This window comes from Fundulus heteroclitus, chromosome 14 (genome assembly GCF_011125445.2).
Source record: "Fundulus heteroclitus isolate FHET01 chromosome 14, MU-UCD_Fhet_4.1, whole genome shotgun sequence".
Classification (NCBI taxonomy): domain Eukaryota; kingdom Metazoa; phylum Chordata; class Actinopteri; order Cyprinodontiformes; family Fundulidae; genus Fundulus; species Fundulus heteroclitus.
The window spans coordinates 10,080,573-10,107,265 of record NC_046374.1 but is presented as its reverse complement, the minus strand read 5'-3'; the positions used below and the strand labels follow the sequence as shown (position 1 = coordinate 10,107,265).

Here is a 26,693-nt window from a genome sequence, read left to right as displayed (position 1 = left end):
TAAATATCTTCAAAATATGACTGTGTGATCATTTTTTATTTGTTTAACCTTAAGTCTGATCAAATCTTTTTACATAGATTTCAGGATTAAAGAACAATGATAAAAAGCATATCAAAAGCTTGCAGATTTCACATAAAATATTCAGTTACTTTTAAACTATTCCAAAAATGTAGAAATACCATAAAAACGGAAATCAACGCAAACAACTTTCTTGTTTCCGTACAAGCTAGTGCTAACACTGCAATGTAGCTGCCCCAGCAGGAAGTTAGAACAGCAGCAGGAGCTGAATAGCACACATACAATGTCTTATTTAACGTCTTCAAAACAGTTACACACAGTTTAATAAAAAAACACACGGATAAAATATTTATGTAAGCACGTGTAAAACTCTTCTTTACATAGCCTGGATGTTGTTGAGCAGACACAGACATGTACCAGCTTTACTGACAAAAATGGAAAGGTTGCACATGTTGTTACGTTTACTGTCCTCCAGTCACAGAAAGGGCGGAACTGACCCAATTGCAGTCACCTGATCAGATAGAGCTTTTAAACCTAAATCATTGCAAGCCTGGTTTGAAATGTTGTCATTCATCTTGGCCAATCACAAGCAGCTCTTTATCCTCTATAAGAGCTCGGTGTATCTGTGTACTCAGAATACAGACCGCCTAACTTCAGAGATGAAGCCACTTTATATCATTGTCCTGCTTCTTTGCAAAATTTGTGAGTATTGATCAAATATTTATTTGCGATTTTTGTCTATTGGTATTAATCTAAAGGGGAGTAATGGAAATCAAACACTTTTGTGCATTTCTTTACAGGCAAAGTGCTTAATGGTATCAAAACTTCTGATATTATTCAGGAGACTGGAATCAGGACAGCTAAAGTTGGGGAGACAGTGACATTACGCTGCTCCTGTCAACATAATTCTGTAAGTTACCTTTTATGGTACCAGCAAAGCCTGGAAAGAAAACCCCATATTGTATCGAAGCGGATGAAGCACAGCACGGAAACAACAATCTACCCAGCATATAAAAAAAGATTTCAAGTTGTCGCACGGCCAGAAGAAGGAGTCAACGATCTGATAGTTACAGATCTTCAGCCTTTGGACTCAGGGATGTATTACTGCGTGATTTTAGCATTCAACGCCATTGAATTCGGACAAGGAATTTTCCTCCATGTCAAGACATCTTCGTCTAACACTCAACTGTCCATCCATCAACCTCCACTGAAACTTCTACATCTTGGAGACTCAGTGAATCTGAGTTGTAGCGTTTCTGCTGAGCGCTGTGAAGGAGAACAGAGGCTCTACTGGTTCAGACGCACTGCCTCTCAGCCTGCACTCATGTATCCCAGTGAAATACGCTGTGCAGGCACTTCGAATGGAACACTTTATGGTATAAATTGCACTTCCTACCTTGAGTTAAATATGGCGCGGTCTTCAGACGCAGGTACCTACCACTGTACTCTGGCCTCCTGTGGGGTGGTTGTTTTTGGAGAGGGAACAAAGGTGGAGATTGCAGGTATGTGGTCACTTCAGATGTCCATTTCAACGTGAATAATAATATATGTTATGAAGATTATTCTATCTATCTATCTATCTATCTATCTATCTATCTATCTATCTATCTATCTATCTATCTATCTATCTATCTATCTATCTATCTATCTATCTATCTATCTATCTATCTATCTTAAGTTTTTTTTTTGCATGTTGACCACAGTGCCTCGTCTCCTGGTGTATTGCCTGAGTGCTGCTCTTGCACTTTTCATCTTTGGGCTCCTCTTTCTATCTTTCCTGAGGTCCAAAATTAAATCCAAGCTATGCTCTTCCTGTAAAGGTAAGCTTTCCAGAATGACTCATTATAATTCAACTGTAGCCCACTGTCTGGGCTGCTTATCTAAATCTTGTGGTTTATATGGACAGGTACACACCTGATTTGCTCTGAAGCCTCAAACACTGCTGTAAGTCAAATAACAGTTTCATGAAATACAAATATGTCCCGGCTGATGTACTTTAGCAACATTGGTAATACCCTGTTTTTTTTTCCAATTTTATTTACCTTTATTTGATTTTTTTTTTTGTCAAAAGCAGGAAAATCAGGCAGAAAGTCTCCACTATGCTGCTCTGAATCTAAAGAGGAGAGATAACAGACAGCGGCAAGAGGACATTGAGAATGTTTGTGTGTACTCCGGAGTAAGGAGCAGAAAATAAAAAAACACCCCGTCCATGTATGACCCTCCATCCATATGAATAATAAAGTGTGAAAATATTGAATGAAAAAAAAAAATGTGTGCTGCTTTTGTGTCTCAATGGAGTTCTCCAAATGCCCCATGGCGACTAAACTCATACAGTACGTCAATACAATGGACTCATAAAAGTCCCCCATCTATTTATACCTTTAAAGCACAAGCTGTGAAACTCCGTCTGTATTTGTATCACTGTTTAGCCTTCACGTCTGTGGTGAAGGTGGTGTAAATTGCACTGTAGAAGTTTCCACTAGTGGAAACAAAAGCTCATGCAGAGCTCAAGCACAGGAAGGTTGGCTCACAGTGAATCACACCTGAGCCAGCTTAGTAACACTGGCTGCCAGTCATCCAAAAGTACAACCCAAGAAATTTCACAAAACTATAAACTGGCACATATAATACTGGGGCAGCTTGTACCTCAATCAAAGGATATGTAAGGGTAAAACAAAGAGCCCCTGAGCTTTTGCAAGTAGTATTTGCCCAGCAGACCTTACTGATCTAACAGAAGTCTACGGAGCTAACAGAACACAGAGGCAGTGAGGTTTGCACCAATTCAAAGATTTAAAAGCAAATAATGAAATCTTAAAATATGTTCTAAATCACAGGCAGCCAGTGTGAGGAAGACAGAATGGGGCCAATGTTGTCTGGCTTGTTTCAGTTAAAAACTGAGCCATAGGATTTTAAACCAAATGCATCTGTCCAATTTATGTCTACATAAAGGGTGCAGTCTATTTGTGTTCAAAAGTAGGGTGTTCTGAATTCCAGGGTAAAACAAACAAACAACAGTAGCCCCCACCTGAAGTCATAATCTGGACTAGTAACGTCACACGTCGCCAACCAACCCTGAGATCAGATGCTAATATGGCTGCTGTGCAAAATACATGCAGTCCAAGTTTGTATAATGTGGTTTCTAGCACTTATGATGGTTAGTATCTCATTAAACCTAGTACATAAAGAGCAACGTGTATAATATTTATTTAAAAGCACGCTGATTTAATGTTTGAAAGCGTAAAATAAAAGAAATGCACTGTTATCAGATTCTTTTGCCAGTATGAGAGAGCAATTACCAAATCATACTGGTTTTTCACCTTGCGACTACAGCAAGCACTACCAGGGCAGGTTGCATGATCTGAGTTCCAACTTCCGACACTAATGTAAAAACAAACAAATGTAACCCTCAGGTTATATATACATATATATATAACTCTTTTCTCCCATGCTTCTTAAACATTTTCTTAGATACAATGCATTGTAGACATTTTCCCTTTAAACAATAATAGTCACATTTTACTTAACTTAGTCAATGTTCTACACTCACATATTGGAGGTTTTACACACCGTAAAAGTCCATAACAGTATAGTGCATATATGTATTTTCTGCTGGTTTAAAACATGCAGTAAATGTAGCGTTTGCTAATATTTGTTATTTACTACCGTCAGTAAATGCATCAACTTTACTTGTCTTCACCCTACTGGTCAGTCAAGGGCAAAATCAAGTTTAAGCAATTTGATTGGTTGTGATGGGCCGGGGGTGGGAACTGGATGACTGTTTACGTGTTCGCTGCTGCGTACTGGCACTCGGCCGGCGGCTGTTCATGGACTAGGCTGGCTCTTTGCCGCTTTGGACTGTTTTTATTTTTAGCTAACCAGTTGGAGCTACGAATTTTTTTTCTGGGAGTTTTTGCTGGATTTTGGAGCCGCATAGCCGGACCTCGCTCAACGTTTTGCTGGATTTTGGAGCTGCAGATCCGAACCACGCTCGTGGGCTGGAATGGACGGTTGGACCGGAGTCGGAGCCTTTTGTTACCGTTTGTTTGAAACTGGTAATCCATGGTGGGGTGAGTAACCCATGCCTCGTGTTTGTTCTGGGAGCCACCATCATTGGAACTGCTATTCTGAGGATGAATGCTAACCGAGTCCCTTCAGGCCTGCAACGTTAATAAAACTAATGGACGGTTTTACTCATTCCGGGAACTGAATGGTGTGGTTGATACCACCAGTTTGATTCATTCAGCCTTGGTTTTTGTTTTTATGTATAAGACTGGTTTAAAGGGTGGTTTTGAACAGTTCGGAGACCAAACAGTACACTAAGTGTGGTAATTAAAGTTAACTGTACTTTGCCCTTGGTTCATTACTGACCAGTATGATTTATTAAACTGGTACGTTTTCCACTTTACCATTTTGCTTTCTTATTTTATTATAAGGTCCAAGTCGCACTACATTTAGGTCTTAGTTATAGTTATTTTAGCCTTGCTTTTGTGCTCAGTTACGCACTCTATTAACAACACACACTGTTGCCATTTAATACACTATTTACTCATTGTAAAGTATTTGATAGAGTGTAGGTCAGAGAATCTAGGCGCTGTTCATAGGGGAAAACTAGAACAGTGGTTACATAAAATGGAGGCACCGCTGCGATTTTAGACCGAGTAACTGTCCTACAATCAAGACTAGAAGAATTATAATCTCCCCAAAATGGCCAACTCATCCCTTTCACTACCACCATTAGAGCTTCAGACCTGGTGCAGCGAATCAAATGTAAATCCAGCTCATGCAGTTGTTGTGAGTGGAGTTCCCATGAACACCAGTGTTGCTGATGTTGAAGAGTTAATGGAGACAGTTAAAGCTTTCGGCAGAGTACGTGTCCGAGCCCAAAAATCTGTCCCTAAACTGAATACTGACATACTGCTGTGTGAGTGTCGCAACCCAGTCGACCCTAGCAAAGCACCTCCAGAAATATTTCCCCACACAGGTGAATTACCATGGAAGCTAACTTTGCTTACTGAACCTGCTGAAAAAACAGACGAGTTTACCATAAAACTAAAAAGACTACTTGAAAGTGAAGGAAAAACATTAGCAGACATTGAGCCTTTGCTTTCCCAAGAGTCAAACCTGAAACAGGAACACCCTTCATCTATTATCCGGGCTGTTGGAGAACTGTTGGAAAAAGTGAGACCCCCACAGGAGAACAATGCGTTTCGCCGACTACGGGTTTTCTCTGGAGTTACTCCCACCCCTGCTGGGGAAGAGACACTCGAGAACTGGTTGGAGCAGGCACAATTAATGCTCGATGAATGTGATTGTTCTGTCAAGGAGAAGCGGAAGAGGATTGTTGAGAGTGTAAAGGGGCCAGCACTTGAAATAATACAAGCTTTACGCTGCAATGATCCAGATACACCCCCTCAAAGATTCTTGGAGGCAATTGAAAATGTATTTGGCACAACAGAGTCAGGTGAAGACCTATATTTTGCCTTCAGATCTATGCAGCAAAACCCAAATGAAAGACTTTCAGATTTTGTTAGAAGGCTGGAGAAAGCTCTCACCAAAGCTGTTCAAAAGGGTGGGGTTCCCCCTGCCCTAAGAGACCGTGCACGAGCTGAGCAGCTGTTACGGGGTGCTGTTGAGTCTGACATTATGCTGTTGCAGCTGCGGCTAAAAGAACGACTTCACAATCCCCCATCCTTCATGGCACTGCTAAGTGAGATACGTGCAGATGAGGATCAGAAAATGCTAAGGCGGCATACTACCAGTGTGCGGCAAGTCGGTGCAGCAGACATAAAGACACCAAAGCTCTCTGAAATGGATGCCCTCAAGGATCAGATAAAGGAGCTTCGAAGCCAAGTGCAGCAGCTAACAGTAAAAGGACAAGATAGCCCTCACATAATTGGAGGAGTGCCACAAGCTGCTGCCGCCCGTTCTAATCCTGAGATGAATGTGTTAAAAGAACAAGTTCTTAGTCTCCAACACCAGCTCAGTCAACAAGCTACACCACCCATGGCTCCCGTACCTCAGGGGAGGAGCCAAAGGAATTCTTGGCGAAAAGGTAGAGAACCCACAAAGTTTGCCAGAGAGGGTTCGAATGTATTTTGCTACCGTTGTGGCGAAGATGGCCACATCGCCACCAATTGCACTTGTCCTGAAAACTCTTCCAAGGTCATCCGAAAACTAATTCAGTCAATGCAAAAATTGCAACAAAATCAAAAGGGAACCAGCTCACGGTTTTCAGAGCCAGAAAGAAAAGGTGGCCAAGTCACTGTGAGCCACGTTGGTCCTCCCACACCCAACCAAATTCCTACAGGTCTCATTGGAGCACCAACAGTAGGCCGAATTATCATTGAAGGCCAGCCTTGTGATGCATTAATGGACAGTGGTTCTACTGTTTCTATTGTATTTGAGGGTTGGTATACCCAACACCTATCTCACTTACCATTGCACCCCATTTCGAGCCTAGACCTTTGGGGTCTTGGCCAGAACAGTTACCCCTACAAAGGGTTTATCGCTGCTCAAGTACAGTTTCCAGAGGATATTGTAAAAGGTGGGTCCCGGACAGTCTTAGCCTTAGTCTGCCCGGAACCGAATGGTCCCGAACAGCAGCCTGTGATTATTGGCACAAATGCACGGACTTTCATTCATGAGCCACAGTCCCAAATGGGATCAAAGAGCAACAATCTGGCACAAACTATGCGGGTATGCACACAGCCCATCCAAATGTCACCTGTGACCCCAAACAAAGCAGCAGCTTTTGTGAAATGGGTTGGACCTGGGCCTCTTACTATACCCCCTGGTTCTGGACGTACAGCTATGTGTAAGGTATCCTGCTCAGAATCTCTGGAGGACAGCATACTGGTGATAGAGACACCTGTTACCAGATCCCTTCCGGCAGGGGTACTAATGCCCTCAAGTGTGCTTTTGTCCATGGACATGGACGCAGAACACTTCCCACTGTTCCTGAAAAATGAAACTGCCAAACCCAAGTCCCTTCCTAAAGGCACGGTCGTAGCTCATGTCCATAAAGCTGACATAGTCACCCAGATACAGCCAAGCCAAGTACCTCACCAACGACTTGACCCGGCAGTCTTCAATTTTGGTGACTCCCCCATTCCTGAAAACTGGAAAGTCAGACTATCACATAAGTTGGCTGAGCGACCAGAAGTATTCTCTCTGACTGAATGGGATGTTGGACTTGCAAAAGGGGTTGAACACCACATCCGATTAAAAGATTCTAGACCATTTCGAGAACGGGTAAGGCGCCTGGCTCCCGCAGACATTGATGATGTCCGCCGACATTTGCAAGAGCTTCTTGCTGCTGGCATAATTAAAGAATCTCGTTCACCATATGCCTCACCAATAGTAATCGCAAGAAAGAAAACTGGCAAAATTCGAATGTGCATTGATTACCGCACACTTAATTCCAGAACCATACCAGACCAATACACACTTCCGAGAATAGACGATGCTTTGGCCTGCCTCACTGGGAGTCGCTGGTTCTCTGTGCTCGACCTTCGCAGTGGCTATTATCAAATTGAAATGGCAGAAGAAGACAAAGAAAAAACTGCGTTCATTTGCCCCTTGGGTTTCTACCAGTTCGAACGCATGCCTCAAGGGATCACAGGTGCCCCTGCGACATTCCAGCGATTAATGGAGAAGGCAGTAGGCGATATGAATCTCCTCCAGTGTCTCGTCTACCTCGATGATCTTATTGTGTTTGGTCGTACTCTAGAAGAGCATGAAGAGCGCCTTCTGAAAGTGCTCGACCGCCTGAGAGAACAAGGTTTAAAGCTGTCCATTGATAAGTGCCAATTTTGCCAACCCCAAGTCAAATACGTTGGTCACATTGTGTCCGCCGCTGGCGTCGCAACAGACCCTGACAAGATAAATGCAGTGGCAAAGTGGGAACCTCCAGTGAACCTAAAATCACTGCAGTCCTTTTTAGGGTTCTGCGGTTATTACCGCAAGTTCATCGCCAACTACTCTGCCATAGTCAGGCCCCTCACAGACCTTACAAAGGGGTACCCACCAACACAAAGGAAACAAAAGAAAAATGAGGGCTTTGTCACACCATACTATCACCCCTCTCAGCCATTTGGCGAGCGATGGACGCCTGAATGCACTGAGGCATTTAAAAAAATTATTCAGTGCCTCACTCATGCCCCAGTCTTGGCCTTTGCGGACCCAACAAAGCCGTACATCCTTCATGTTGATGCCAGTCTTGACGGGCTTGGAGCGGTCCTTAACCAGGAGCACTCTGATGGCGTACGCCCTGTTGCATTTGCTAGTCGCAAATTGAGCCAGTCAGAGAGAAACTACCCTGTTCACCAACTAGAATTCTTGGCGTTGAAGTGGGCAGTCGTGGATAAGTTCCATGATTATCTTTATGGGGCCCGCTTCACTGTGAGGACAGATAATAATCCCCTCACTTACGTACTCAAAACCGCCAAGTTGAATGCAACAGGTCATAGGTGGCTAGCCGCCCTCACCACTTACAACTTCGACATCCAATACAAACCCGGCCGAGACAACGTGGATGCTGATTGGTTGTCCAGAAATGCCATAGATGGTGAACGCGGCTGGAGAATAATACCCCCCTCGGGAGTTAAAGCTCTTTTCCACCCTGTGGACAGAACTCAGTCCTCAGAGCATCCAGAACGGTTTATTGACCAACTGGGGGCCAAGCCAAGTGCTGTTCCTGACGCATATGCTTGTTTTACTCACCTGCAGTTCAGTCCTATGGAGAGACTAAGCAAAGTGGAGCTGGCCCAAGCACAAGACCTAGACCCTGTAATAGGTCCAGCCAAGAAAGCAGTTCAGGTTGGGGTCTGGCCCACAAACAAACATCCTGAGTTATTGCTTCTGCAAAAGGAAAGTTCAAAACTCCTGATGAAAGATGGCCTGTTACACCGAAAAGTTTCCAGACCTTCAGGCCTCCAGAACTTACAACTTGTTCTCCCAACTCAGTTCAGACCACAAGTACTCAGAGCTCTTCACGATGAGTCAGGGCACCTTGGAGTTGATCGCACAGTTGAGTTACTGAGAGACAGATTTTTCTGGCCCAAGATGGTCTCCGATGTTACAGACTACATCAAGAATTGTGGCAGGTGTGTTGCCCGCAAGACCCTACCTCAACGGGCTGCACCACTAAACCAAATTACAAGCAGTGGCCCTCTCGACCTAGTTTGCATAGATTTTTTATCTATTGAGCCTGATTCGAAGGGAGTGTCCAATGTTCTCGTGGTCACAGACCATTTCACCCGATATGCCCAGGCCTACATCAGCAAAGATCAAAAAGCCTCAACCGTTGCCAAGATTTTGGTTGAGAAGTTCTTTGTTCACTACGGGCTGCCTGCGAGGATTCACTCGGATCAAGGGCGTGATTTTGAGAGCAGGTTAATCAAAGACCTTCTACAGATGTTGGGCATAAAGAAGTCTAGGACCACTCCTTATCACCCCCAGGGTGACCCACAACCGGAGCGTTTTAACCGCACACTCCTATCTATGCTGGGCACGCTCAATCCCTCTCAAAAGCAAAAGTGGAGTCAACATATCAGTTTGCTGGTTCACGCTTACAATTGTACGCGAAACGACGCTACCAGTTACTCACCATACTACCTCATGTTTGGTCGTGAGGCTCGTCTGCCCATTGACTTATGCTTTGGAACGTCTCCAGATGATAAAGACCACCAAAGTTACCTTCAATATGTTGAAAAGCTAAAAGCAGAGTTGCAAAAGGCTTACAAACTGGCGCAAGAAGTTGCAGACAAGAACCATCAGCGCAACAAAAGATACTATGACACAAGAGTAAGAAATCAAGTTCTGGAACCAGGAGACAGAGTACTTATTCGAGCTACCGGCGTGCCTGGCAAGAATAAACTTGGAGACAAGTGGAACTCAAGCCCCTATACAGTGGTTGAAAAATTGCCAAGCCTGCCGGTTTACAAGGTAAAGTCAGAAAAAGGCAGAGTTGTTGTCAAAACTTTACATCGTGACCATCTGCTACCTATTGGACAGCTGGTTCGGTTCCCTGTTAATCATGAAGAGAAACCAGAGTACCACCGACCAGAAACAAGGTCCTCAGCAGAGACCAAGACCAACACGCATGATGACAGTGCAATGCAAAGTACTGACAAGGAAATTATGTCTGAGGCAGAGGAAGACGATCTGTGGTACCTATCCACTGCTCAAAGAGAGTCTGTTTCCCAAGCACTCGATCTCCTTGCAGATCACTTCAACCGACAAGAGTCTGCCGTCATTACAGACCCAACAGCTTCAAACAGTGCTTGTCCGACAGAGCCTATGAGTGCTGTTACCTTCTCAGAGGCTGAGGAGGAACCAGAGGTTAGGCAACTGCCTGATGACCCTGTGGCGGACACAGGTCTAGCTGGGGAAGCGCGTCCTTTAGCTAGTCAGTCTGAAAGCAATGCAGAGCCCCTCGGTGATCATCAGTCACGTCGAGAGATTAAACCAGTCATTCGGCTCAGTTATGACAAGCCTGGACATTCCATTGACAAGCCGTTTGTGATAGTACATCGTGGAGTGAGAATCACCATGGGAAGGAGGAGCCATGTCCCTCTGGTCCATTGTGTGCGTCCTGTAGTTTAGCTGGGGTTTTCTGACAAGTAATTTAGCCACCTACGGGTAAATTGATTTGTTATGCACAGATAGTCCGATGAGGGCATCTGGACTTTTAGAAGGGGGAGGATGTAACCCTCAGGTTATATATACATATATATATAACTCTTTTCTCCCATGCTTCTTAAACATTTTCTTAGATACAATGCATTGTAGACATTTTCCCTTTAAACAATAATAGTCACATTTTACTTAACTTAGTCAATGTTCTACACTCACATATTGGAGGTTTTACACACCGTAAAAGTCCATAACAGTATAGTGCATATATGTATTTTCTGCTGGTTTAAAACATGCAGTAAATGTAGCGTTTGCTAATATTTGTTATTTACTACCGTCAGTAAATGCATCAACTTTACTTGTCTTCACCCTACTGGTCAGTCAAGGGCAAAATCAAGTTTAAGCAATTTGATTGGTTGTGATGGGCCGGGGGTGGGAACTGGATGACTGTTTACGTGTTCGCTGCTGCGTACTGGCACTCGGCCGGCGGCTGTTCATGGACTAGGCTGGCTCTTTGCCGCTTTGGACTGTTTTTATTTTTAGCTAACCAGTTGGAGCTACGAATTTTTTTTCTGGGAGTTTTTGCTGGATTTTGGAGCCGCATAGCCGGACCTCGCTCAACGTTTTGCTGGATTTTGGAGCTGCAGATCCGAACCACGCTCGTGGGCTGGAATGGACGGTTGGACCGGAGTCGGAGCCTTTTGTTACCGTTTGTTTGAAACTGGTAATCCATGGTGGGGTGAGTAACCCATGCCTCGTGTTTGTTCTGGGAGCCACCATCATTGGAACTGCTATTCTGAGGATGAATGCTAACCGAGTCCCTTCAGGCCTGCAACGTTAATAAAACTAATGGACGGTTTTACTCATTCCGGGAACTGAATGGTGTGGTTGATACCACCAGTTTGATTCATTCAGCCTTGGTTTTTGTTTTTATGTATAAGACTGGTTTAAAGGGTGGTTTTGAACAGTTCGGAGACCAAACAGTACACTAAGTGTGGTAATTAAAGTTAACTGTACTTTGCCCTTGGTTCATTACTGACCAGTATGATTTATTAAACTGGTACGTTTTCCACTTTACCATTTTGCTTTCTTATTTTATTATAAGGTCCAAGTCGCACTACATTTAGGTCTTAGTTATAGTTATTTTAGCCTTGCTTTTGTGCTCAGTTACGCACTCTATTAACAACACACACTGTTGCCATTTAATACACTATTTACTCATTGTAAAGTATTTGATAGAGTGTAGGTCAGAGAATCTAGGCGCTGTTCATAGGGGAAAACTAGAACAGTGGTTACACAAACAAACAAAAAAAAAAGTTAATTGGTCCAAACAGAAAAAAAGGCAGAGATGACTTTCTCAAAGTTAGTGAATGTAAGAGTCAAAGTACTGGAGGTTCTGAAAAAAGCCCTCTACTTTCAAAGGTGGGTTATTTTCAGGTTGTGTATCATTGCACCAAGATGCTATGCTTAATAAAAGTTCAATTGTAAATATGTATAAACCAAAAATAAGTTTAAAAATGGACCCATGTGGGTTATCACATTAGAGATGACATTTTGCAACAGGGTTTTTTGCAATATTAAGCGACTTTAGAGAAAAACAAGACCAAAAGCGCCTATGATAAGCAGACTAGGCAACACTGAAGCTCACATACACACATAAACACTGCTCCTAACAATCATAAAGACCATCAGCCCATTTCATAGACAGTTACAGCACAAGAGTGCAGTGTGTGGTGTGTTTATGATCAAGATAATGAGGAATGTCAGGGATTGCATGAGGTTTTCATTCTGCTGAGAGAAAAGGCAAAACACATAACCTACCTGCACACACATTGCAGGTATTAGGTCTGGACATTCAATTGCTGGCTCCTTACCACCAACAAAATATAGAGAGCACATACAATGGTATTTGGTCAGATTTTTCACAATAAAGTCCTCTCGCTTACAAGCTTGCAACCAACATTGAGATTTCTTGGCATTCCTTTGGGTTTAGGAAAATCAATGAAAAAAACGCCCTTCGCATAGTCACGATCATCATATTACGAGTCACTCTGACAGATACCAACGCAGCAGATGGAGAGAAAAAAAAGTTTTTTCGTTAGTATATGTGTATTGAGGCATTATTCAAGACAGATCTTTACCGCTCAATGTTTGTCCGAATATAAAAAGGCCACGGCACATGAGCACTGTGCCTTTTTTAATTTAGCAATTTGATACCATTCACAAAAATCCCTATAACATCCAACCCAACCTAAACTCATTCCTTTACACTACATCCTAAACATCCTTGTGAATACATATATGTTAACTAAATGATTATGTGTTGGGTATACTACTTTTCAATGTGGAAAACTTTAAACCTACACATAATTAATATTCTATATCCATCCATTCATTTTCTGACCCGCTTAATCCCTCATGGGGTCGCGGGGGGTGCTGGTGCCTATCTCCAGTGTTCACTGGGCGAGAGGCAGGTACACCCTGAACAGGTCGCCAGTCTGTCGCAGGGCAACACAGAGACAGACACGACAAACAACCATTCAGGCACACTCACACCTAAGGACAATTTAGAGAAGCCAATTAACCTAACAGTCATGTTTTTGGACTGTGGGAGGAAGCCGGAGTACCCGGAGAGAACCCATGCATGCACAGGGAGAACATGCAAACTCCATGCAGAAAGAGCCATTCTATATATCACATTTAATTTTACAGTACATGGGGCCATATTTCAAATTACAGTTTACAGAAAATGTATGTACAATATATAGATATATGTATGTGCCAAAAAAGCATTTTGTAAGATTTATGTAAATAAACAAGTGTTTTATGGACTGTACGAGCATTCATTCAGTTATATTTATTAGGGATCATAGACGTATAAAATTCTTTCATTATTATATGTCACAGAGTGATACCCATAGTGATATGGGTTTATATATATATATATATATATATATATATATATATATATATATATATATATATATATATATATATATATATATATGTATGTATATATATATATATGCGTGTGTGTGTGTGTGTGTGTGTGTGTGTGTGTGTGTGAATAAGATGGTAAAATTGCTGTGTTAGTGGAAGATGCAGCAATCACCGTCTTGCACACACTCAACAAACTTTGTTTGTTTTTATGCTCATATTACTAATACTTTTTGGATGATTTTATATGTCTCAGGTCCAGTTTCTTTCTATTTCTGCCAACAAAGCACAGTTCTTTTAGTAGGATGGACTGTACATCAAAACGTCTACAATCTTTGTTGAGCTTTTGTGTGGTTTAAAGTCACTCTGCACTGTGTGGTCTCCGACAGGAAACAAGTGCAGAGTTTTTTTTTTCCTTTTGAAATTCATGTACTGCAGCTACACTAAGTGATTAAAGCCCAAAATACTTCACATAGAGTGTAAACTTAGTGAAAAATTATTTTTTGCCCAAGGCATGAAAACTGAAAAGTGTTGTCCTAATGGTTAGTTATACTGTGCAGAGTGAATGATAATAATGATCCTTCACATATTAAGCAATGTCTAAATAAATGAAGGTGGTGTGTTGCCAAATTAAACCCTAAATAATCAAATGAGATAAAATCATGTTTTCATGCAGAACCGAAAATGTTTATCTCTACTTGATTATGCACGCAAAGTAGGTCCATTAACTTCTCTACTACCTAGACACTTACAATCCATTGGGGTTGGTGAAATACAATTCTTCATTGCTGGAGATAATATTCAGTTTGAAAGAATGAAAAAAAATCATAAAGCAATTATGCTGATTAGATCCAAACCTGTTTAGAGTCTGCAGCTAAATGTAGCCCTCTTCAGCTGAACATGGAGGATTTGCTGATGATGCTTAGGTGGATATCCCACACAGTCTACTAGGCTAGAGATGCTCATATTTAAAGACATTTAAGACATATTTCAGACCACCCAATTTATTTTGTCCAATTGGACCGTAAATGGATTGTCAAAAGTTCTCCATTTGAATGTTTCTTTTTAAGACGTGGGATCAGATAAGATTGGTTTTATTTATAGTCACTGACATTATAAGTGATGCAAATGGAAGGAAAGTGAGTTTCATGAAAAATGTAATTGACCAACACTATGACAAAGGAGCAGAAATCAGTAGAGAGGAACATCAGCTCTCTAATAATGCACTCAGACGTCACTTCGTTTCAGCCAATCGGAGTCCTCTCTCTGATCAGCAGAGTTTATAATGAGATTCATGTCAGTTAGTGCAGCATTGTGGATACAATGACACCCCTAGAGTTTGCTTGGTGCCTTACTTGTCTCTTCTTGGAGGGTTCAGGTAAGCTTTTTGAAATTATTTTTGCACACACACACGCACACATTGAACTGTTTAAAATGGATCCATATATTCCTAACAATATTCTAGATCATTGAAACATTTTCTCTTTCTCCAGCTCAGAACATCGGTGGGAGCTCATCCACTTTTATACGTCAGGAAGAGGGTTTTCATTCAGCAAGTGTTGGCAGCAGCATTACTCTGCCATGTTTCTACAGTGAAGGCGCAGTGATGATTTACTGGTTTAAGCAAACTCTGGGACAGAAGCCTGATGTCGTTGTGACTTTTTATAAACACGATAAACATGGCACCTTCTACAATGAGCACAAGAACAATTCTCGTCTTGCTCTAGAAGTGGGTAATGGTAAAACTCACCTTCAAATTTCTGATTTGCACCCTTCAGACTCAGCTACTTACTACTGCGTCGCTATTGATTCACAAACCTTTGAGTTTGGCAATGGAGCTACAGTCAGCGTAGAAGGTTCTGGTTCTAACATCCATACTTTGGTCCACCAGACAGTCTCAGAGGCCAACCAGCCCGGAGGCTCTTTGACTCTGGATTGCACAGTAGACACAGGGAGCTGCAATGAACAGTACAGCTTTTACTGGTTTAAAGAGGCTAGAGGAGTTCACCCAGGACTCATTTACTCTCACGGGGGGAAGAGTGATCAGTGTAACAGGACAGTGATGACACCAACGTACATCTGTGACTACAGTCTGCCACTCAAGAACCTGAATGTTTCTCAAGATGGGACCAACCGCTGTGCCGTAGCCTCATGTGGACATCTACTGTTTGAAGACTGGAAAAACATGGAATCAGCAGGTAAAAATGAGTTCAAAATTATTTCTTTTCACTTCCATACAAATAAGGAAAGATGCACCGAGCATCAGAAATGTGTGGCCAATTTCCAATGACCAGTTTTGGCAGTTTCATTTTTTTTTTTTTTTTCATTTTTATCCAATTCCAATTTATCTCTAAGGACTATAACGGACATCACCTTTCTGAATAAATAGAAAACTGAACTGTGTTGACAATAAAATAAAACAATCATTTCTTCAATGCAAAGATAGCTCAAAGTTACAGAGCTGCCTGCCCATGCAAATACAGCAACATGCTTGGGGTTATGAAACTGAGCAATGTATAATTAAAACTTAATTTAAAAGAAATAAAGTATAATTTCTTTAATTCTTCACTAGAGAGATTATAGCTTGCAGACTTTTATTTATGCACACCTCAATATATAGAAGTTTGCCATATCACAATAAATGGCTAAGAAATAACTGACAGTTGTATCCAACTTAACAGTAAAAAGGAAATCTTTCTGGTTAACGTTTTTTTAGATGTAGTTTCTTTTCTCGAAGCTTCTAACTTATTTTGCTAGAATGAGAAATGTTGTTACCAGTGTTACTTGTCAGCATCTGATATGCTGTGTTCCCTGATCGAGAAAAACATGCCGATTTTTCCTTCCCAAGTGGCCAATCAACAACCAGGACTAATTAAGCATGAAGTCATGTTATTCTGGTCTCCCTCGGATTTCTACAAAGGGTTCCTGCTTGGTGTGAAATACTTTGTTATACATTATTTCCACAGGCGAGCTGAACTCCTCTGAACTTCTTGTCTATTTCTTAATTGGAGCTCTGACATTCACCATCATCCTGAGTGCTTGGATGGCTTTTTCAATATGCAGGATGAAGAGAAAAATCCAGTCTCACTGCACAGGTAAATTAAAATGTTGCCACGCTGTTTAAAGTAGGATAGTTTTTAATGTCCTAAAAAAAACATCTGTTTCACAGCAAACTCAGACACAGGACCAACAGATCGCTGCACAGCTCATTCAGAGGTGAGTCTAAATCTAAAATATCAAAGTTGGTTAAGAGCTTGATACTAATTCACCTTGAGATAATTCACTATTATATGTTTCTGTATCAGGGTAACCCAGATGAAGAGAGCCTCCAATATTCTGTTTTAAGGCAACAAAGGTTTAACGGAACAAGAAGAAAGAGAGATGATCAATGTGTGTACTCGAGTGTGAAACAGAGCAAATCCACGTGTCAAGAAGACTCTGTCGCAACGTATGAGCCAGCTAATATGTCAGATGGTGTTCGTTAAAACACCAAGGTGTGGTAGCTTTTACACTGATGTGAGAGAAATTTAATAAAAACTTGGGGTTGTGTACATTTATACAGTTTTTCAAGGGCTCAACATCTCTTGCTGCGTTTGCACTGCTGTAAGAACTAACTGTATGGATGTAACACTGTTCTCCTATGCTGGTGCAGCGGTGTTTCATCACACATCTATGCAAGAATTAGGTAACCAAAACAAGTTAAAATTATATTTTTCTTGCAAATACGGCAAGTTTCAAAACAAAGGTTGTGTCTTAAAGAATCTGCAATTTGTGAAGCCTAATCAATTTAAGTTTTGGCAAGGTAATACATTGTGGCTTTTTCCAAGGCAATTGTAATCAAATAAAAGAAGTTCTGAAAACACTCTGCTTTGTGTTATCATGTAAAGTTGTTGCTGAGTTTTATAAAATCTGTCCAGCACAGAAGTCATGTTTGATCCATTGTCAAGATTTCAGCAATGGCAGCTGATAAATAAAATGCGCTGAATAGCTAGGGGTACAAAGAGAAGTGCTGAATCCCAAGCAGAATATTTAAGTAACCAATTAGAGACCAGCATGAAGTCACATGGAAGCCAAGTCTAAGACCATACATACACAGTCATCTGGCCAACGTCCCCCAACATAAAAAATATGAATTTAGGCTTGCACAAAAAATTTATTTACATAATTCCGAACAGGAACGATAAAAAAAGAACAGATATGATCGTCTCTATTTTGCAACTTATGTTTACTTTGTCTGCACTTTTCTTCCTGCAATTTTATTGGGAGCAGCACCCGAGTGCCCTCTGTTGAAAAGTCGGCACTGTCATGTTTTCTTCGGTGGTTTGTGGACTGGAGTGCAGAACAGAGCCGAGACACAGCAGGATAGAGTGATGATAAAGTGTGAAATTCTCACAGTGTGTACTAATCATTTGAATCTTGACTGTGACTCTCTAGCCATTTTTGGTGCACAAAGCATGCAACACTCTGCAATGTAAGGATTTTTAAAGTGTTCCGGGCTGCTTGGTCATAAATTTATGCCGTGAGGAATCCTTGTTAGCTCACTTCATCATATGAAAGGTCAAATTAAGAATTTCAAAATAGAAGTCTCAAATATAGGTGCATAGGTCAAGGTTAATGTATTCACCTTAATATCCAGGGATCTAAATAAAACACTTCTTTTACTGCATGAAGCCGCATGCTGAGAGGAACTGGGTACCAGTATATGAGCCAAACTTCTCTTTGACATAAAATATTGTTGCATTTTATGTTGCATTATTTGTATTGTTTTATTTGTTTTTATTATTAATGATGTATATTTTATCATCTACCATTTCTTGATTTCTTTAAAGTGTCAAAGCCACCCCCCAGGAGCCTGGTAAAATCACAAACTGCCCAAAGATAAACCGAGTAGGGAAGTGACGAGATGAGCGAGCCAAACCAAGTAGGGTCGATGGAACTGCCGTAGTAGAAGTAGAATGGGAGGCAGACACCCTGTCTACTTTTAAGACTACGCTTAAAACCTTCCTTTTTGATTAAGCGTCTAGTTAGAGTGGCTTAGCTATCTCTATAGTTATGATACTATAGGCTTAGGCTGCTGGAGGAAATAATACATTTTTGTCATTCTGAAACACTTGGTATTATTTCATTTTGTTTCAGCTTCTAATGTTATGTGCTCTCTCTGATTTCTCTGTTCATAGAATTTGTCCTGGCATTCTGTTTAGGTGTCACAATGTCCTGGAAAGGGGGAGATAGCTCCTGCTGCCAACAATTTCATTTTCTCTGTCCATAGATGATACTTTTGGCCCTGTCTTTCAGTGTTTATCCTTCTCTCCCCTTGACATAGCTATTGAATGAGCTTTTACTGCAGATAATTGTACGTGCTTTCTTTCACCCTGCAGATTTGAAAACTGGCTCAGAATCTGCTTAGCTCTTTCACTCTTTCACCGAAGCCACTGTCAGTTAAACTTGTGATCTGAAAACAGAAAGAGTAATGCAAATCTTCAGATGTACCAAGGTAGGACCAAACTGACAAACCGGGTCAGAATAGTGTTAAAGAAGCAACCAAGAGGCCCATGCTAACTCTGAGGTAGCGGCAGAGATCCACTTACCTGACTCCGCCAGATAGATTTGCTCCGCATACCCATCTGGAAACCTTCCGTTGAAGTAATTTTGGGAAGGGGCGAAAATACTGGTTAGCTGATTGGCCTATGTTGGTGATAGACGGGCCAAATAAACCAATCAGATTCGTCGTCGCTCGTAACAGAGCGACGACGAAAACACAACCACAAGCCAGGCTACTCTTGCTGCTGCAGGTAAAGGCTCGTTAGCTCAGCAAAGAAATACTCTGTAATTCCGATAAAACTTGCTCGATAGCCACGCTAACGCTAGTTTCATCGGCTGAAGCCGCCATGTTGTTTAGACTGAACTGTCGCGCTTCCCGTTGCGTCACACCTCAACCCGCCTCAAAGCCAACGCTGATTGGACGTTCGTTTGGTGAACGGCTCCAAATTTTCTTTAACGGAGGGTAGCCAGACTGATCTGCGAGTGAAACCTTGAAAACTCGCGAGATCAGGATGGTCTCACGAGGCTAGAGATCCACAGCTCAAGTGGAAAAATCCACATACAGGACAGTTATCAGTGATGCATAAAAAAAGAGACACAATAAGTCCTGTTTGAACCATAGAGGACAAAGTGAATATATGAAAAAAGTGGGAGACAGTCAGATTGAATTAAAAAATAACTTTTATGCCAACATGGAAAACAATACGTGCAGTGGAAATTAACACTGCATCTGCACCAACTTTTTTCTTTACAAAGAGAAGCTGACAGAAATGTCACACATTTTATATTTTCATTTCCCAAAAATGAGAAAATCCTCTATTATTTTTTTCTCCACTTTTCACAGTTATGCCCTTATTCCTGTTAGTCTACTGTAAACATTCACGGTTACATATAATGACGATTGGGATTGTAACATAACAAAATGTGAAAAGATTCAAGGTCTATGATTTGTTTAGGATACAATAGAGATACTGCTCCATAAAATAGGACCATGAACAAGAGGGACAGGAAAACCACCAGTTAAAAGCCCACAGTGGCCCTTAGTTTCCTAAAGCTTAACTTTTTGTTTGGGCAAAGAGTATCAAATGACCTTATGCAAACCTAAAACGTGATTCCTATCATACTCCACCACTGCAAGCACTGACTATAGCCCACATGATTTGTTTCTGGACTGGCCTCCACTTTGAGTTAGGCCAGAGGAAGCAGCTGCTTTCTGCCGGAACTGAAGGAAGGATTTTGGTAACCCACATACAAAAAAAAAAAAATACAATAATAATAATCTTGTGAAAGCTACTTTAAAATTCCAAAGCTAGCTTGATTTGGGTCTGCTTAATGTAAGACAAAATTAAATGATAAAAAGGTAAAAAGAAAGAATTAGACTGAGCCCAAAATAAGACGAGGGTAAACATCAGAGCAGCATGGCAGGCTCCAGCGTGTGGGAGGAGCACCGGAGGGAGGGATGCAGCGCAACAGAGAGCAAGGTTCAGGCTAAAGAAAAAAAAATACACCAGACGCTTTACAACATGTAAGCACAGCACAGCAAAGCAGCTTGCACACATTCTAAGCGTGGGTTAGCTTTCCTTTTGGACCAGTCAAGATATTTACACTAGATGCATAATATGCACGTTCAAAGGGCTTATTTATTTTACTCGAAACCAAAATTAGGTTGAGTTCTAATTTCAGACATGTGTACGCTCCTGTTTGGCAAGGGATGAACAGGAAAACAACATCGTGTGTCAAAGTTCACTACCGCAAGTATCCCAAAATAATAGAGTCATAGGCTCTGTCCCAATACTCACACTAAACCCTACGCACTTCAATGTAATGTGTAGCTGGTGGAAGTGTACATAAGTGTTCCAATGCACAGGTTACATGCATAAAAAAAACAGAGGATTGGGACAGTATGGGCTATGTCATCGACTTGCGCCTCTGTGTCGTAACTGCAACACCAAAAATGATGGTACCATCACTGTTTTTGCAATCTTTACGGCTAAAGATTATTAAAATTGCAACAAGAAATCGTTTCGAGGGGAATAGAGTGCAGGAACCAAAATTTGACTGGATTGGGTATAGCCACAAATGAGAAATATACAAAATAAATATAAAATAACTAAAAAGATATACGTTGTGTGCCTTTCAATAATGATAGCACCTTGTGACATCATTTTCTTTTTTACAGAAAATAAGTAAAAATAAAAAAAAATAAACACATTTGGTATTTTTCATAACTATTTCTTTATTGTATTTTTTGTAACTTCATTAAAAACTGCTGAGAGGTAAAAAAAAAAAAAAAACATTGCACATAGGAAGCATAACTGGTTGCTTACTTGTTCAGAAACACACTTTCAGATCAAATAAAGTCAATAAATAAACAAAAACATTACCTGGTGCTTTCAGACATTTTAAAGTGCAAATACATCAAACAAATTCAACAAAGCAGATAGAATAAAATTAAACCGGCTGCTACCATTTAAGGTCATTTCAGTTTTATAGGTAAAAATAACTACCATATTTATTTTAAGCAACATGGTTAAAAAATGCTGATTAGTCATGTGTTTAAGATGTGGCAGTATGATTTAAGGTCTTTTTAGATCAAATATTTTCACTTTGTGGCTCAAAACATCACATCCAGCAATGACTTGTGGGTAATATCCGCATCAAAGCAGACTTCGCCAAAGTGTGGATTGAGGGCGTAAAGGGGTTGGGGTGATATACCACTCTGGAGAATCGGGACGCACTGTGCACTCAAACCCTCAGTGGGAACGTGCATTTGAGGGGTACAACGTTGGAAGTGTGAGTATTGGGGACAGGGCCTTGGTTCGGCCACAAGGTGGTAGAAGTCAACTTGCTGAAACTTCTGATTGATGGGAGGCACCCATTGTCACAAAGCCCTCTGCCTTTCCTCTTGCAACACCTCATCAACTAGCAGAAGGAAGGCCAAGGTGCACCTTTGCGCAGAAACATGTATCTGTGGAGTTTACGTTGCAGCGTCCGGTGTAATTTTCTGCTTTTAAAAACACGCACTTGAGCAGCACCACTTACATTACGTTGTCTAGTGTATTTACTGCTTAAGTTGACGGTTGTATATAGTCAAAAAATAACTAAAATAACACTTCCTAGATCTTAACCCCCACCTGTGGACGTCGGGCCCTCATACCACCCCCATGGAGTCTGTTTCTGATCGTTTGAGAAGACGCATGGACATTTATGGCCTGCTGGAGGTCATTCTGCAGGGCTCTGGCAGTGCTCCTCCTGTTCCTCCTTGCACAAAGGCAGAGGTAGTGGTCCTGCTGCAGGGTTGTTGCCCTCGTACGGCCTCCTCCTCGTCTCCTGATGTACTGGCCTGTTTCCTGGTATCACCTCCATGGACACTATTCTGACAGACACAGCAAACCTTCTTGCCACAGCTCACATTGATGTGCCATCCAGGAGGAGCTGCACTATACGAGCCACTTCTGTGGGTTGTAGACTCCGTCTCAGGCTGCCACTGGAGTGAAAGCACCACCAGCATTCAAAAGTGACCAAAACACCTGCCAGAAAGCAGAGGAACTGAGAAGTGGTCACCACCTGCAGAACCACTCCTGTATTGGGGGGTCTTGCTAACTGCCTCTAGTTTCCACCTGGTATCTATTCCATTTGAACAATCAATTTGATTTCCGAAGTGGGATATATATATATCTATATCTATATCTATGTATATATATATATATATATATATCTATATCTATATCTATATCTATATCTATATATATATATATATATATATATATATATATATATATATATATATATATATATATATATATATATATATATATATATATATATATATAGTTTAACTAGTTTAACATTTGGCACCAGGATGTTTTCATTCCAATTCTGAAAAGTGCTTGAAAAATAACATAAAAATATGTTTTGTACAAGCATGTATTTTATTAGTGTCATTTATTGCAAAATTGCACATTAAAATGCCCAAACACGCTATTACGCTTTCAGAAATAAAAGGATAAAATATGCGATTAATTTGCGATTAATCTCAAGTTAACTATCGACATTATGCGATTAATCGCGATTAAAATTTTTAATCGTTTGACAGCACTAATATATATATATTATATATATATATATATATGTATATATATATATATATATATATATATATATATATATATTATTATAATTATTATTATTATTATTATTTTTACTCAAAAAGTAAGGTGAATCTTGGCCATTTGTTTTACTTATCTATTTTTTAGTGAGAGAAAGTCAAAATTAAGCCAATTAAAATGTAGGAACGTATATTGAAATATATTGAGTAGCCACAATTTTCACACAGAATCATATTTGTTGCTCAGCTGACACTGTCATGTGACTTCTTGTTAATTTACATGTTAAACAGGAAACTGATCCTATCACTGAGGATGAATTTTAATGTCAGGTACAAACTGTCCTTGTTGGACCTGTTCATTTACATCCGTATCAGTCACCATGCATGTTAATACCAGAGCTGCCACTTCCACATTTTAGTGATGCCCCCCCTCCCTCTGTGTCCTGTTCAGCACCTGCTAGCTTTTTGCAAAATGTTTACATGTCCACTGATAGGCTGCGAATGGAGCGATTTATTTCCAAATCAAACTATCCATGCTTGGTGATTAATTTGGTGCTTTCAGGTTTCTCTGTTATTCCCACTTGAGTAGTTGTGTTTTCTCCAGATTGCACCAAACTGCCTGCCGTTTTCTAAATATGGTTATTTCCATATAGTCACCCCCGCTGATGTGCTTTGCATATATGAACTGTTCTCTTATTTGTGAAGGAGGTTTTCCTTTAACAGAGCACAGCGCTACAACATGATGGAGAGGTTCCTGCTGGGTGCCTGGGTTATATCAGGTATACTGTATTAACCTTTGATAAAAAGTTATTTTCTCTGATACTGCTGTTAAAATTGTTTTAAGATCTTACGTCTTTATAGATTTGCTGTATTTTTCTAGGTTGGGTTGTTCTCTCCTTATGCTTGGAGCATCATTACCACTTTGTTAATCAGAATCTGAATTGGACTGAGGCTAAGACCTACTGCAGAAAGCATTACACGGACCTGGCAAGCATCCGAAATTCTGAAGACATGAAGCATTTCATAAAAAATGTTTCGTCTACTGGTTATAGCTCTGAGATTTGGATTGGTCTGTACAGTGAGATCGACTGGATGTGGTCAGGTAAACCGGACAAGAGAAGCCCCGAGTACAGAAACTGGGAGACATCCGATGGCGATCCTGACTTCATTTCCGCCAGTCAGTTTTGTGTGTGCATTGGAGACAGCGGAGGATGGTGGGACTACAACTGTGAAACAAAATTACCTTTTGTTTGTAATAAAGGTAACGTTTGAGAGGGGGGGAAAAAATTTGATTTTGAAATTATGAATGTGATCTGACCAAACGGTGTAATTCTCTTATCCCATAAACTCCAGGGACCTCGGGGAGAACTGAGTTTGTGCTGGTAAATGAAAAAATGAGTTGGTCCGATGCTCAACGCTACTGTCAGGACAAATTTGTAGATCTGGCCAACATAGGGAACAGCACAGAGAACCAACAAGTTCAGAAACTGGTGCCGACTGGAAACTGGGCATGGACTGGTCTACATAGAAATGAAAATATTTACTGGTCTGATCAGAGCAGCTTCGTGTTCCGCAACTGGGCTAACGTATCAAATCAAATCGGCTCAAGGGAGGTCATATGTGGCGCTGTAGCTGAGACAAAACTGGCAACATGGAGGTTTTTACCCTGTGAAGATAAAAGGCCGTTTGTGTGTTATAGGTTCACAGGTGAGTGACTTAACTTCCTCTGGTAGAATAAAGCTGCTGATGTGACATTTACTTGAACATACAAATTCATTGCTTATTCGGGAATGACACATAACAGACATAATTGCAAACAAATGTGTATTTCCTCCAACCAGAGAAGGTAATGAGGAGAGTAGTGAGGCTAGAGCTGAAGATAGGCGACTCTTGGAATCTGACTGACTCGAATCTGAAAAACAAGCTCCTGAGGGAGGCAAGTGTTTTCCGGCACTAAGTGAATCGTGACTAAATTACAGACTGCCTGAAAAATCCAAGTTGTGTTAAAATATTTAGCAACTGTAACACTTTCTTTCTCTCCCAGCTCCACAAGAAGTTGCAGGAGAATGCGCCACTGAAGTTTCTTGAGCAGCCCGACGGAAAAGTCTTCAAGGTCAAGAAAAAGACTGAACTCTAAATTATGCACCATGGTTTCCCTCTCTTCTTTTGGGGAGGATTTAGTCAAATGTGACTCCTGTGATGTGACGGACATCTTGATGTACAGTGAAGAGGACACCTTGGATTGTCTTTTAAGGTCATATGTGCAGAGCGGAGCCGAACTTCTATCTGCTATGCCGAACTTTCAAGTTATTCTTTTGAAAATGATGGCTGCTGCATTTTCTACATTAATAACCCAGGGCTTTGTGAAACACAAAGTTCTAAAATGTTAGTTTTAGATGTGCAGCTCAGTAGGCGAAAATACCATCCAGAAATGTATTGAATTTAGTAACACAAAAAATTAAACTTACATCATATATACATTAAATACACACAGAGGAGTATACAGTATTTAAAATGTTTATTTGTGATAATTATGGCTCACAAAAAGTAAAAACCTGTATTTCAGTCTCTTGGGAAACTTGAATGTTAAAGAAATGTTTATTACCGAATGAAAAAAGTTTTAAATGCAAATATCTCTGCCTTGTACTGTGCTGTTTATGACCTCAGAGTTTGATCAGGGCTCCTGTCCCATGAATTAGTTTCTTATTGTTTTTTTTCTGTTTTTGTTATACTTTGGAAACTGTTTGAATGGGCTTCACTTCACTGTACTTTTAAGGCTAGAGATATTTTTTTTTTGTTGCTTTTGCACCATTAAAAACTTTTTTTTCTTTCAATAAACTTCTCATTATTATGCTAAGATACAGCCCCATAAGGACTGCAAAACATAATGTTTCTGAATTGAGATATAATTTTTTTTCACCCAAGAGTCCTCAGAGAAACGGAATAGTTTTTCCTTTTTGTTGTTTTTTCTCAGCTGTAAACCTTTATAATTGAAATAAACAAAAATTAACATCAAATGTATTGTTCTGTGTGCAATGAATCAACATGATGAGTTTTAACATTTGAATGAAATTACTGAATAACAATATATTTTTCAATAATTTACTGAGATCCTCCTAGGCTTTAATCCCATTCAGTTTTTTCTTCCTTAGTCTAAACTCAAGGTTTGTCTAAAAGGAGTTTACAAAAAACTGAGATAGATCAGGTAAGGTAGGGGAAGAGAAACAGTTGAAATGAAAGCTGGAAGCTAAAAAGAAAACATATCATCTTTTCTTAAAAAAATGTATGATGTTTTTTCTGCCAGTTGACAGAAACTATTTTATTTTGGGCACAACCAGTTATTAGGTTTAGGGCTCCCCCTTTGCTTTTGTCTTTTAATGACTTTAATCACCATTTGGAAATTCCTTACCAGATTTACTCACGTTATTTTTGAGTATTTTACTGCACGACATGC

At 40.5% G+C, this 26,693-nt stretch overlaps 3 protein-coding genes across 4 annotated transcripts; all 3 read left to right on the top strand.

Moving 5' to 3' along the window:
• The first annotated feature begins 524 nt into the window (after window positions 1-524).
• LOC105923916 lies at window positions 525-2,236 on the top strand. Of its 2 annotated transcripts, none has more exons than XM_036146944.1 (5): window positions 525-720; window positions 819-1,520; window positions 1,722-1,838; window positions 1,925-1,962; window positions 2,093-2,236. In XM_036146944.1, the coding sequence occupies exons 1-5, from the start codon at window positions 579-581 to the stop codon at window positions 2,210-2,212; spliced, it is 1,119 nt and encodes a 372-aa protein (XP_036002837.1). In that variant the 5' UTR covers window positions 525-578; the 3' UTR covers window positions 2,213-2,236. The 2 variants fall into 2 exon arrangements, with proteins under 2 accessions (XP_036002837.1, XP_036002836.1); XM_036146943.1 differs by having other exon boundaries at window positions 2,090-2,236.
• A 12,677-nt stretch (window positions 2,237-14,913) lies between these two features.
• LOC110368038 (immunoglobulin gamma-1 heavy chain-like) lies at window positions 14,914-17,341 on the top strand. Its single transcript, XM_036146996.1, has 5 exons — window positions 14,914-14,968; window positions 15,084-15,788; window positions 16,557-16,685; window positions 16,760-16,806; window positions 16,896-17,341. Exons 1-5 carry the CDS (start codon window positions 14,914-14,916, stop codon window positions 17,073-17,075), a joined length of 1,116 nt encoding a protein of 371 aa, XP_036002889.1. The 3' UTR covers window positions 17,076-17,341.
• A 6,216-nt stretch (window positions 17,342-23,557) lies between these two features.
• Window positions 23,558-26,203, top strand: LOC105924653 (C-type mannose receptor 2). The gene is made up of 5 exons (XM_036146919.1): window positions 23,558-24,018; window positions 24,120-24,500; window positions 24,593-24,946; window positions 25,081-25,175; window positions 25,284-26,203. The coding sequence occupies exons 1-5, from the start codon at window positions 23,979-23,981 to the stop codon at window positions 25,374-25,376; spliced, it is 963 nt and encodes a 320-aa protein (XP_036002812.1). The 5' UTR covers window positions 23,558-23,978; the 3' UTR covers window positions 25,377-26,203.
• The last annotated feature ends 490 nt before the right edge of the window (window positions 26,204-26,693 follow it).